The sequence below is a fragment of the Crocodylus siamensis genome, chromosome 3 (assembly GCF_052110815.1).
Source record: "Crocodylus siamensis isolate JL-2025a chromosome 3, ASM5211081v1, whole genome shotgun sequence".
In the NCBI taxonomy this organism is placed as follows: domain Eukaryota; kingdom Metazoa; phylum Chordata; order Crocodylia; family Crocodylidae; genus Crocodylus; species Crocodylus siamensis.
The window spans coordinates 86,001,952-86,014,152 of record NC_143397.1 but is presented as its reverse complement, the minus strand read 5'-3'; the positions used below and the strand labels follow the sequence as shown (position 1 = coordinate 86,014,152).

The window sequence follows — 12,201 nt, the reverse complement described above, 5'->3', positions numbered from 1 at the left end:
ATATGGTTACGCTTTAAGAAGTAACCTAATTTTCCCCCTTGGTCACCAATGTATCATTTTTGGTGGTGGTCTTCATCATGAAATTGTAGAATATTTTAAATCAACTGATTATCTTCCCTGTAAACATAGGATTGATCTCTAATTGTACAAATTTTCCAAGCCTACATTTAAAAAGGTGTGGCCAGGTTACTTGGCTCCTGAAATGTAGAGTTCCCACTTCCTGTGAAAAGGGCATTCTGGGGCATGATGACAGTTTAGCCTCTTTCATTAATCCTCCGTGTTCCTCCCCTATGCACCCTTCTTTGCTAATTATTGGTCAGACTTCCAACACGTGTATTCTCTGTGGATGTCTATGTACATATTCTGTATGTATGTCCCAAGGCAGCCAGGGTCCTGTCCCTTGTGAATACAGCTTTGGCAGAATTAATTTGTGTTAATATTAAGTGCCTCAGAACATGCGTTTTGGTCACTTCAGTATTCCTGCAGGAACAGCACTATTATCATAAAATAAACTGATGAAAATCACATCCAGATAGGACTAGAGCTTGGCAGAAAATTACTGTGATTTATACACATAGTGTCTCTATACTTAATGAATATGCTGCCCACTAAGAATAGCATTTATAGAATTATTAGCTTATTAGAATTTCATACTCTAGCATGTAGATGCTATGGTGATGGGCATTCTAGAAAACCCTAAGATAGGTAGGTAGATTTCTTAAACACAATAATGTATATATTTCACAAGGCATTCTTTTGGTTTTGTTTTGTAGCCTAACAGCAGTGGTCAAGTAGTAGGGAAAGTGCCTGGCCATTTTACTCCAGTTTTGGCACCCTCTCCCCATCACAGTGCGGTGCGACCTGTGACCCTGACCATGACAGATACTAAACCCATCACTACATCCACTGAAGGTGAGGCATCTTCACCTACAGCAACCAGTAAGTATTTCTCTAGGAAACAAAAAATGTCCATCAAAGATTCAATATGATTTCAAATTAAGGCCAAAAAAGGCGCCTTTTCCTACTATTTGACCAAGTGGATGCTCATCATTTATATTGAGATCAGATCCGACCACAAAGCTTTTCCTCCTCAAATTCTAGTAAAATATATCATGTTGTATAAATTTATGAGTGAGACATGACAACCAGAATCTAATGGGAAAAGCATATTCCTTTGAGCACCACCTAATAGAGAATGAAATATGGTTGTTCATCTAAGGTGGACATTGTAATAACATTGAGAAGCACAGTCACATGACAAGGTTTTCAAATCACTCATACCTAGATTCTAAAATAAGATTGGAAAATTGCTCCTCAATCAGCTTTCCTACAGAAATCAAGCCTTGTTACAAAGCATACTGAATCAGAGCTATGATAATTGCATATTTACATAGGTTGTGTTATTGCTAGCTAAAATCAAAATATTTGGCATGCAGAAAAAGGAGATTTTAATTCATTGTAATTGATACAGCAAAGGCTGGCAGCTTAATGGCAGCTTTTTCAATGCCTTGAAAGTTTAATGCACTTTGTGCAACATTCTGGATACCATATTATTTATCCTATTAACTTCAATGGAATTGCAACCATGTATGTGTGTACAAAGTACACACCAATGCCATTTGATTTTTTTGGACAAGAATTTCATGTACAGTGATATACAAGGGGTTAATTTTTATCTAGTTCCTGCACTTGTGTTAGTAAGGCTAGGTAAATATTGTCACTAAAATTTAGGTCTTTAAAGGTTCAACATTAGTCACATTTATTAAAATGGTAAAAAAAAATTAGAAAATAAACCCAATCAGACAGTTTAGAAGACTATCTCTAAGCTGAATTTTTTGTCTTTCGTAGGGAAGTTAGAACTTATTCTGTGCTTAAGCCTAATCAAACCAAGAGGAGGAAGAGAAAAAAAAACTAAGTCAGAATGAAAAAGTCTAAATTTTGTGGGGGTCACTTGCACTTAAATTGAAATTGAATTCAGTTTCTAAATTTGGGTTGTGTTCTTAGACATTAGATAACCATTAATCAAGCCTGTAAAATGTGTTTTTTGGTTATTTAGATATTTCCTTATTTTGGAAAATGAAATAAAGATTCAAACGATTATGAGTGAGCTGTACATCTAGGGGAATGATATGAGTATTTATTATGAAGAGGGAATTGTGTCCATAGCAGTCAAATTAAGCAAAGGCCATTGTTTCATTATAAACTGATAGTTATATTGATAGATTTATGTAACTATTTTAGCTATAATTTTGGAATATCATAATAGGGAACTAGGTAGTACAGTGAATTGGCACCTCTCTGCTAGTTGGTAGTGCAGATTCTCCATTTCTACTGTGCTCAGCAGCAAAAAAAAAAAAAAAGATCTAACCTTTCACCTCAGGGTGGTAGGGAACCCTGGGTTTAGATATGGTTTTGGGAATTGCTGGTTTCATTCTTACTCCTTTTGGTGATACTGACAAAGAGCGGTACCATGTCTGGTTCTGCTCAAGAGAGGCCAGGCCCAGCATAGGAAAGGAAGAAAGATCAAGTGTGATATCAGAACTGTGGTAAGAAGCTTGCATACTTATTAGTTCAAATTGCAGCCTAATTCAGCTAGTCTGTTTAGATTAAAACAAACCTGATGTGTACACTAATAATTACCCTTTTATTTAAGGGCAAAGGCTGTGAGTTCCAAAAAGAAAAGAAAAACAACAAAAAACCAGGCATAAAAGAATAAGGCACACCATTTTATTGAATTTCAGTGGAATTTGGATACCTAATCCCTTTATAGTCCTTTGAGTATCCCAGCTAAGATCTTTGAAATGAGGTCTCTGTGCCATGTTGAACATTATGTGATTAGCCTCTTGCTTCTACAGCTTTTCTACTTCTAATGCACATAATGAAAAATGTACACATGAAAATCCATGTGTGAAATGTGTACACAAGTGAGGAAACAAAAATTACATTTACAAGAAATTTGTATGTTTTAAATATGCATGTCAGTAATGGGAGTTTATGAAAAATTTTCAGTAAGGAGGAGAAGAAGAAAAAGCATATTATGCTGCTGAAAATACAGAAAGCTTTCCACCTTCCATTAGTGCCTCATGGCATACAGTATGCATTTCAGGGGAGAATTTGGCCTTCATAGTTTTTACAGCATCTTTGCAACTTTATTTCTAATAAATGATTAAATTAAAAGAGAGAAAATATTCTTTAGCCTATAATTCATCAGAAATATTACTTAGAGATAATATAACCGATGGCATATCTGTTTAGCTTCTTTCCACCTAATTCAGTATACAATGGCAAATGATTAACACTGCTTTTTATTGTAAAGGTACAACAATGGAATTGTTCAGAACTAAAAATATAACATTTCTCTTTAACTGGTGAAGAGGGAGCCCTATGGTCTAAAAATCATTTTTTCTCTATATCTGAACCATTTTTATAGTAGTTACTCAGTGAAAACTGTTTGTTCTAAAAAGCCATATATAACAAATAATCCTTAGAATTTGATAACATTTCATTTATTTGCATTTGCTATATGATTTAATACCTCAGGTCTTCTGGGTGAAAAACTCCATCTACCTACTCTCTCTTTAGTTTTATGGCCATTCAATTTTGGCAGCTCTGTTTTGTCTGCAAGCAAAGGTGCCTCTTGTAATGATGGTTGTCGCAGCGTGGACATCTACACACTGGGAAGTGAAGTGAGACCACCTACCTCATTTCATATAGGCCACCAGAAGTCATTAGATGGTAATGACTTTCAGTCATTACAGACCTAGGTCAGATTTGAATGATGACCCGCAGGTGAAAGGTTCCGTATCCCATTACCAATCCTCTGAGCCACCCAGTACCTGAAACTAAGATTTTTCTTAGCTTCCACAACAGAGGCGGCAGGGCTTTTATTGCACTGGTCCCTAAATGCAAGTTGTTTTCTGAGGTGTAAAATAGCGAATGTTCAGTCTTAAACTGCACAGTAGAAGTTAACTCCTTTCTCATGTTGTTATTAATCAAACTGCACATTCCAGATGACTCTGAAGATTCATTTCATACCAGATTAGCAAATCCACTGTTTGATCAACAGTTTAAGGATTACATTTTTCCCAGATAAATTTGTGATATACTATAACAATCAGCAGAAATGAATATGTCATTATTTTTCTCTGACTCAGTTGCAATTGCATTGGTGTCATTGGAGATTTGCTCACAGTATAATGGAACTTTACAACAGTGATTTCTTTACTTCTAGTTCTTGGTAAAATTACGTAACCCATAATTTTTGTTCTGACCTAATTCTGACCTCAAATTCACATATGCAGCTTCCATTGAAGTAGATAGGAGTTGTGCATGTGCATCCACTGCAATTGGCCCTGTGTTTTTTTGGCAGACACTTCCTATATATTGCAAATCGTAACTCTGGATTTCTCATATCTGTACTGTACATCCACAGGGTAACAGTTATGATAGGTCACTATTTTTATCAATCTGTTTTGTTCTTCCTTAATCAGCCTACACAGCCTCAGGCACATCCCAAGCCAATCGATATGTGGGACTAAGCCCAAGAGACCCATCCTTCCTACACCAGCAACAGGTGGGCAAGTTTCACATAGGTGTAATGATATAGACAAGCTTTTGCAATTTTACCTTTCTACATGCTGCCACTGATATCTTGGATTAGAATGGGATCCTAATGGTTTCAGTATTTATTGTATGAAGACTAGATATGATACAAACAAAAGCAAAAGTCTTGTAGCCAACTTCAACATGACATAGGCCTTTGCTTCTTAGATTTGTACCATCTTAAGGAACTTTTAGTAATGCTTCCTTCAACTATTTTATTTTTGATTAACTTCTAGTAGAACCTATCATTGATATTAAAAATAAGAATAGTGTGTTCATGGGGCAAAACTGAGAACTGATTTAAAAATCCATAAAAAATAAGCAAAATTAAACTCTACAAATTATGATTCTAAAGTTATTTCATATTTTCCAGATGTTTGAGCTACATTTCTGCATTTTAGTTCCAGAAGATGAGTTATAAAACCAAATTCTCAATGCAACACATCATCATTCCTGGTTTAATAGGTTTAAATTGGTTTGCCATTTTAGATGTGATAAAAACACATTTTTGTTCTAGTTTCTTACATCATTTATGTCTCAAGTAGCATTTTAAATTTCACATCTCATTAATGCTGTAAATTTAATGCAAATGAAGTGTTTACCCAACCTGTGAAAATATACAGTCGAGATTAATGGTGGTTTTATAAACAAATTAGCTGCAGTCAATAGCAAGGCCATGCAGATACAGAAACTGTGCATTGCTAGTAACTGCACAATAGAAATAAATGCAGACAGTTTAGAACCTTAGTATATTTTATGATGTGTGTATATGCTGCTCCCAGCTTTTAACAGCAGAGGAGTCTGAAATTAACAGCATGTAAAATGTTACAAGGAAAAAATTGAATATGGCAGACAGAAAAGAGCTGTTAAGTAGTTCTCATTATTTATTGTACTGTATTTTTTCTCAGGCTTGTGTTCCTATCAACAGTTGGTACCCATGCCTGTTTTATTTTCAGCAAAACCTCTATGTTCTTTGTTTGTTGTGACATAGCTAAACTATGCTACATCTGGAACTCCCTTATCCCTACCCACTCCCAGGCCAAGGTGGCAGTATGTATATATTAAAGGTCACCACATGCAGAGTTCAGAGAAAATCATAAAGATGATAGTTTATTCAAGATAGTTGATGTTTTGCCAGTTTTTTTTAAACCAGTGAGACCTAACTGAAAACATCTGTATGCAGTTATGAAAATACCAAATAACAATTAGTGGTTTTCACCAACTATTGGTTTTTCAGTAAATTTTCTGGTATGCTGCTTTTTTCACCTCTCTAAGATTGCTGTAATATGAAATGTGTTATAATTACTATAATATGTTCCTATTTGACAAATGTATAGTATGTGTTCATTCTATTTTTAAACAAAGGCAAGATGTATAGGTTTAAAACTTGCTCTTTTAAAAGTACTGCATGGATATTATGAACAAATTGGAGCGAGTCCAGCGAAGGGCAACAAAAATGGTGAGGGGGCTGAGAGACATGACTTATGAGGAAAGACTGAGGGAACTGGGATTATTTAGTCTGGAGAAGAGAAGACTGAGAGGTGATTTAATAGCAGCCTTCAACTACCTGAAGGGGGGTTCAAAAGAGGATGGAGCTGGACTTCTCAGTTATAGCAGATGACAGAACAAGGAGCAATGGTTTCACGTTTCAGCAAGGGAAGTTTAGGTTAGATATTAGGAAACATTGTCTCTCTAGAAGGGCAGTAAAACACTGGAACAGGTCACCCAGAGAGGTGGTGGAAACTCCATTCTTGGAGGTTTTCAAAATCTGGCTTGACAGCTTTGGCTGGGATGATCTAGTTGGGGATGGTCCTGTTTTGGGCAGGGGGTTGGACTAGCTGACCTCCAGAAGTCCCTTCCAACCCTCATTTTCTATGATTCTAAGTACTCTTGTCGTGAAATTTTAAATATTATGTCATGAAAAATCTCTGTCGTTCAGTTAGATTTGGTATTCACAGAAGAAACATAAATATGTTTTGCTTTAATTAATCACCAATCTTAAAGAGATCTCATTTTTCTTTAAATATGCTAAATTTTTTTACTCTCAAGAACATTCAAAGAATGACAGAAACAGTCACACATCCCTAGGAGGTACTGGAAGCCAACTTAATTTTCTTGTTGGGAAAGTTTATCATGTATATGTTGAGTAGGTGCTTTGTATATATGGGCACAAAAGCAATGTGAATGTAATGTATCTTCTCTATATTTTTGTTCTTATAACATAGTCTCAGGATAAATTTGGAGAATGTTGGCAGTACCATTAACATGTGGCCAGATGGTTTTAAAAAAGTAGATCTTACATATATAGTAAATTGAAGATTTTATGCTAACTTTCAGAACTGGTATATCTATTTTTATATAGTGATACCATGTAAATTAGCCATTCTACTTTCTAGAGTGTTTTAGAGTATATATATTTTTGTTCATTTAACTACAACACTTGCTGACATCCAAGAAGTACATAGTAAAAGCCATATAGTAAAGTGCAAAAGTGTTTAATATGTTTGTCTCTGCCGTGTAGTCTGTACTCAACTTTAAATTATGTGAAGTGTGTGTTGGTATGGGTATGTATGTGTGTGTGTACATGCCCTTACATACATATACAGGAATTAATTAGGCACTGTTGAATACATTAGAGGAAGAAAGTACTATAAAAACAAGCAAAGCTTTCTCAGAGTGGGATATTATGAATATATAAGTACAGCAAGTATAAATCAAATTTCTAGTTAATTAGTTGTTACCTTCATACCCTTAAATTCTGAAATGATCTCAAAGATTACAATACCATATATGTTTATTATTCAGAAACAAGAAAGAACAGAATTCTCTAAATGACTTCAGTAAAGTAAAGGTTATATACTTGGTAAGGCAGAAATGAGATTGATTTACTATGTCCTTTCATTACTTTACAACAATTTAAAAGAGACCACTCTTCTTGTGGCAGGTTCTAAATGCATTTGGTTTAAAGCAGCCCATGATGAATGAAAAGGAAAATCAAGGGGTACATGAAATAAAGGCAATCAATCATTTTATATTAGCTGAGAGAAATTCTAAATTAGAAAGCCAATGGTTTTAGTTCCAGAGAGGTCTTTTAAACATTCACCATACCCTGTAATATACATTGACCCTTTAAAAAATAAATATTGTCACAGGTACATTCTTTATTTCAATGGAGGGGGCTTTATAAAGATTTATTCTCTCAGGCTATGAGAATTATTGACATGCATTGTTGAGTGCTTTTTTGTTGCTGATTTAAAAAAAAAAGAACCATAATGTAGCCCATATAAATTATAGTAACAATCATAAATTTAAGTTGCATGTATAGTTTCTGACTCTCACTTACAAACAATCTTTTCACAAAATGACAGTTCAGTAAAACTCCTAATAAAACAATTTATAGCCCAAACTTGCTGGAATACTTGCATTTAGATGGGAAATATTAAATGTAATTTTGAAAGATAGCATATATATATCACCTGTGGGAGCAATACATTTACAGTTACTGATCTGAATTACTGTGAAAAATGTGCTATTACACATGTTATTTAGCATGCTACATTGATAGTTAAAAAGGCAAGGCTCTGATGAGGAGCTACAAGTTTATGCAGTCCATTTTCTTTTGAGATCATTCATTGTTGGTGATATCTTGAAATGTGAGGTATTTCTGCACTGAAACATCCGAAGTAACAAAGCAGGCCTCCCACTAAGTACAGCTACAGTCATCTACATAAGTGTGTGTGTGTGTGTGTGTGTGTGTGTGTGTGTGTGTGTGTGTGTGTGTGTGTGTGTGTGTGTGTGTGTGTGCGCGCGCACATCTATAAACATCCTACTGTTTTGTTGGAAAAAATAATTTATCTCCAAGTCTCTCAAAATATCTGCTACAAATGGTTAATGACTACTTAATTCTTTAATATTCATTAGTCAATATTCAAGAGTTGTTAACTAATAGTGATGGCTTCATGTTTCTGGGGATTTTGCTTAATCAAACATCTCTTTAGTCACAATTAAAAATTTATCTTAGTATTTGGTTAAGGAGACTTTGTTCTTTACTATTCAAAGTTGTTGTGACTTTCAGAACTAATGAATTTTGTTTGGTTTGCTATGCTAAGCATTCATGCTAAGGAATTCTTTAATGAAACACATAAGAGAAATGTTGAGTAGCCTTCACAGTTGTACAGTAGCACCTCTGCCTCTCTTCTTTCTCTCTCTTACCCTGTAGCTCATGTACATATTGCTTATATATGAGTTTTAGCAGACTTTGGATTTCTGCATCTAAATTTGCAGGGAGGGGGTGGCAAAAATTGGAATAATGGGGTTAAATTCAGCCTTTCTATAAGCTGGCTTAACATCTTTGAGCTTAATAAAGTTGTGTCAAAGTTTAATTTTGTCTTCAGTTCTGGGATTGTATTATCATAATGCAGCAATCAATCATTTATAAAAGACTGCAGTTACAAAAATTTGTGTTGATGTCCTCTAGGTCAGAGTTCTTATGGGTTTCTGACACTTTATACTCAGTTCTATGCTGTCATTTCACAGTTTCTGATGAAGAGAACTTGGCTTCATGAAAGCTTCTGCTTTCTCTGTGTATCTCTTATTCAGCTAATATATACAGGTGCATACCTGCCCTGCCTTCTAACATTTTCTTAGTCTGATTCATTTTATATTGTTATATTTGGATCATTCTTAAACCACATATTTTTAAATTATAGGAATCCTTAGTGTCTGATCAATATTACTTCTGGGTTTGTAGCAACAAATGCTTTCTTATTAAAAACAAAGAAAAAGAAAAGGTTGCCTTTGTGTTCATTATGGCAAAAAGGCAATGGTTCACAGTTAATAAGCTTCCTACTGAAACTGCCTGTCTAAATAGTGAACTTACTGTCAGCCATAATGTTGCCATCTATACTTATTTAACTTTTAATACAGGTTTGAGCTTTTAGAAAGAGCAGGTAGGAAGTCATTTTGATTCAAGCAAACAAACCCAAATGATTTTTAGCATTGAAGCTATAGGTTTGTGATAGTAGTAGCCTTTAAAAAATTACAATCCTGTCAGCTAGTATATGCTAACTAATATTGGACCAATTACTGAGTAACTGTTGGACCTCTCAAATCCTTGCATCATTTAATACAACTGCATGGATTCCACTAGACCTTGAGCTTTATGGGTATGTTGTACACAATTTTCATATATTTTGACATGTATTAATGTCATGTATATATATTTTACATGTATTAATTGTATGCGATAAGAAGAAACACTTTAGGCCTCTAATGTATTTTGAAATTGCAAAACTGAAAGCAGCTTTTTTATTCTTATTTAATTATTTCTTAAACACAAGACTGCCCTTTTCTTCAGTAGGAAGTTGTTCTTTCCAGATGCATCCTTTATTGCTGCATTATGCTTTTCCAAAATGGAAGCCTTTCCATATCGTTTATCATTGAAATTGTAAACTGAAATGACCACTGAAAGCAAAGTTTCTGGTTTAAAAATCTTTTGGATGGACACTGCTTTTGCTTTAGGCAAAAGACTGAGAGATGCATACAAGTAGACTCTTAAACAGAGCTTCTCAGTAAAGTCAGGAAACAGGTTATCAACACTTAGGCTGTTCTTATTGTGTCTCTTATCATAATTGACAGTTTGACGTAAAACTTGATCATGTGACTGCCAGGGAGGTATGTAAATGGATAAGAGGTCACCTTTCACATATGCTTGCTGGAAAGGAAACACATTTAAAGGAAGTTTCAGTCAAAACAATGACAGTATGCAAATGTTTAGCTTTATGGGCATTTCTCAAATAAAAATCATAGCACAGTCTCCTATCACTCACTCCCTTTTCCAAATGTATATTTACCTTTACTGGTAATGAAAGAGGCTTAAAATGAAGATTATTCTCAGCTAGCAACTCTGGTAAAATTTGAACATATAAAACCAAATAAAATATTAACCCTTAGCATTATTTAAAATACTAGAAAGTAGGCTGGTAGCTGTGGCAATGGACATTGCATAGATAAACTGCAAGGCAGTTGTGCTCCTAAGGTGTCCAACTTAAATTGAAGAGATAATAATAAAAATAGCAAGCTTTTAGCACGAATAGAGTTCAGAACAGGTTGATATCATTTTCATCCTTTCATGAATGGGAAAACGGAAGCACAAAGAGGAAAAATTATGATTTGCCCATAGTCACCCAGCAGACCTGTGGCAGAGTTAATAGAACTTAGATGTCCTGAAATCCAGTCCATCCCTCTGTCCAGTTCAGTGGTCTGTGGCCCCTTTGCATTGACATAATGGGACTGCCAAGCAGTTGCATGGTCTACTTGAGGAATACCCCTAGTGCAGGAAGTCCTCTCTGTAGGTTCTGTGCTTCTTCCTAGCGAGCAGTTGCAAAGCCTCAAAGGCCATTAGCAGGTAGGCACATTAAGGCTGCCAGTCTCTGATTTGGGCACACTTGATTCCTGGCAACCTAGAATTTGGCCCAGTGAAGGACTTGTTTTTCTCCTGAGGATAATTTGCCTTGTCCCTACTGTTTGTGATGTTGGGAGATGGTTTTGTGTGGCATAAAGGCTTTATTTTCAGAGAATTTGTAGGGAATGCTTTGCTCACAGTGGTAAAGACTTATATATGTCATCCTAAATGATTGCTGATAAAGTCTTTCTCCTGTGTCTCATGATCTTATTTCCATGGCTGGATCATACTTTAACAGGAAAAACCTATCATAGAAATATTTTGGAAAGCTTGTAAACATTTGGTTGGGACTGTTTCTTCAGTCTGTTTGCCTGAAAACCCAAATACTTTAGTTACTATGAGTCTAGTGTAGACATAGAAAAATATTAAAGCTGATGGGTCAAATCTTTAGCTAGGCCAGGGTTGCTTTGTGCGACCTCAGCCACCCAAAGCAATGGAACATCTGACAAGGAAAAATCCTCAGATGGCATATGCATGTAGTTTTCTGATGCTCCCCCTTCTCCATAGAGAGGTTTTTTTAAGATGTCACACCAGAGATGAGAATGTACAGGGTGCAGTGTGCTGAGCTTTGTTTGATTCCCCACTTAACACAGTGGCATTTGTGGCTGGATCTAAATTGCACTGGGGACTTTTGGCACCTTCAAAAGAATCTAGTTAAGATATTAACTTCCAGTGTGCCAGGTCTTTTCAAAGATTAAAATAAGTATTGTGTTCGCCATTACAAAAGCTCAGAATCTTCTATTTGCAATGATTTAAAGTTCCCAGATAAGATTCTGGAGTGATTCTTTTGGAAGCAGAGTACAGAACACACAGCCCAAGGGAGAAGAGAGGATAAAATAGCATTACAATTCATCTCTTTCGCAACTTCTTCATTCTGGCCCCCCCAGTGTCAATTTAAAAAGCACTGGGGGGTTATCCAGGGAGCTTCAGCACATCTCAGAATCTCCAGAACAGCAGAACTATGTCTTTGCCTGGAATGTCCCTTTACTATTGGCATATTTCTTGGGCTTGCAGAGGGGTCCTTAAGGGCAGCCTCACAGCATTTCCTATGGTGCTTGCTCTATAGGAATCTATCCCCACAAAGAACTTGTGCCTTGAAGACCTCTTTACACTTTTGCTTCTTCACCCAGCATGAA

General features: G+C 35.6%; 1 protein-coding gene across 12 annotated transcripts in view; it reads left to right on the top strand.

Annotated features, from left to right (window-relative positions):
• The window catches only part of NFIB (nuclear factor I B), a 234,971-nt gene that overhangs the window by 198,828 nt on the left and 23,942 nt on the right, over positions 1-12,201 (top strand). For 6 of the 12 annotated variants that reach the window (XM_090038713.1, XM_090038705.1, XM_090038708.1 and 3 more), the window contains exons 9-10: positions 774-939; positions 4,491-4,573. The exons of 2 other annotated variants lie outside the window; for them this stretch is intronic. In XM_090038713.1, the coding sequence (XP_089894839.1) occupies positions 774-939; positions 4,491-4,573 (249 nt within the window). The remainder of the gene's footprint in view (positions 1-773; positions 940-4,490; positions 4,574-12,201) is intronic. 4 more of the 12 variants (XM_090038715.1, XM_090038709.1, XM_090038710.1 and 1 more) reach the window with 2 other exon arrangements.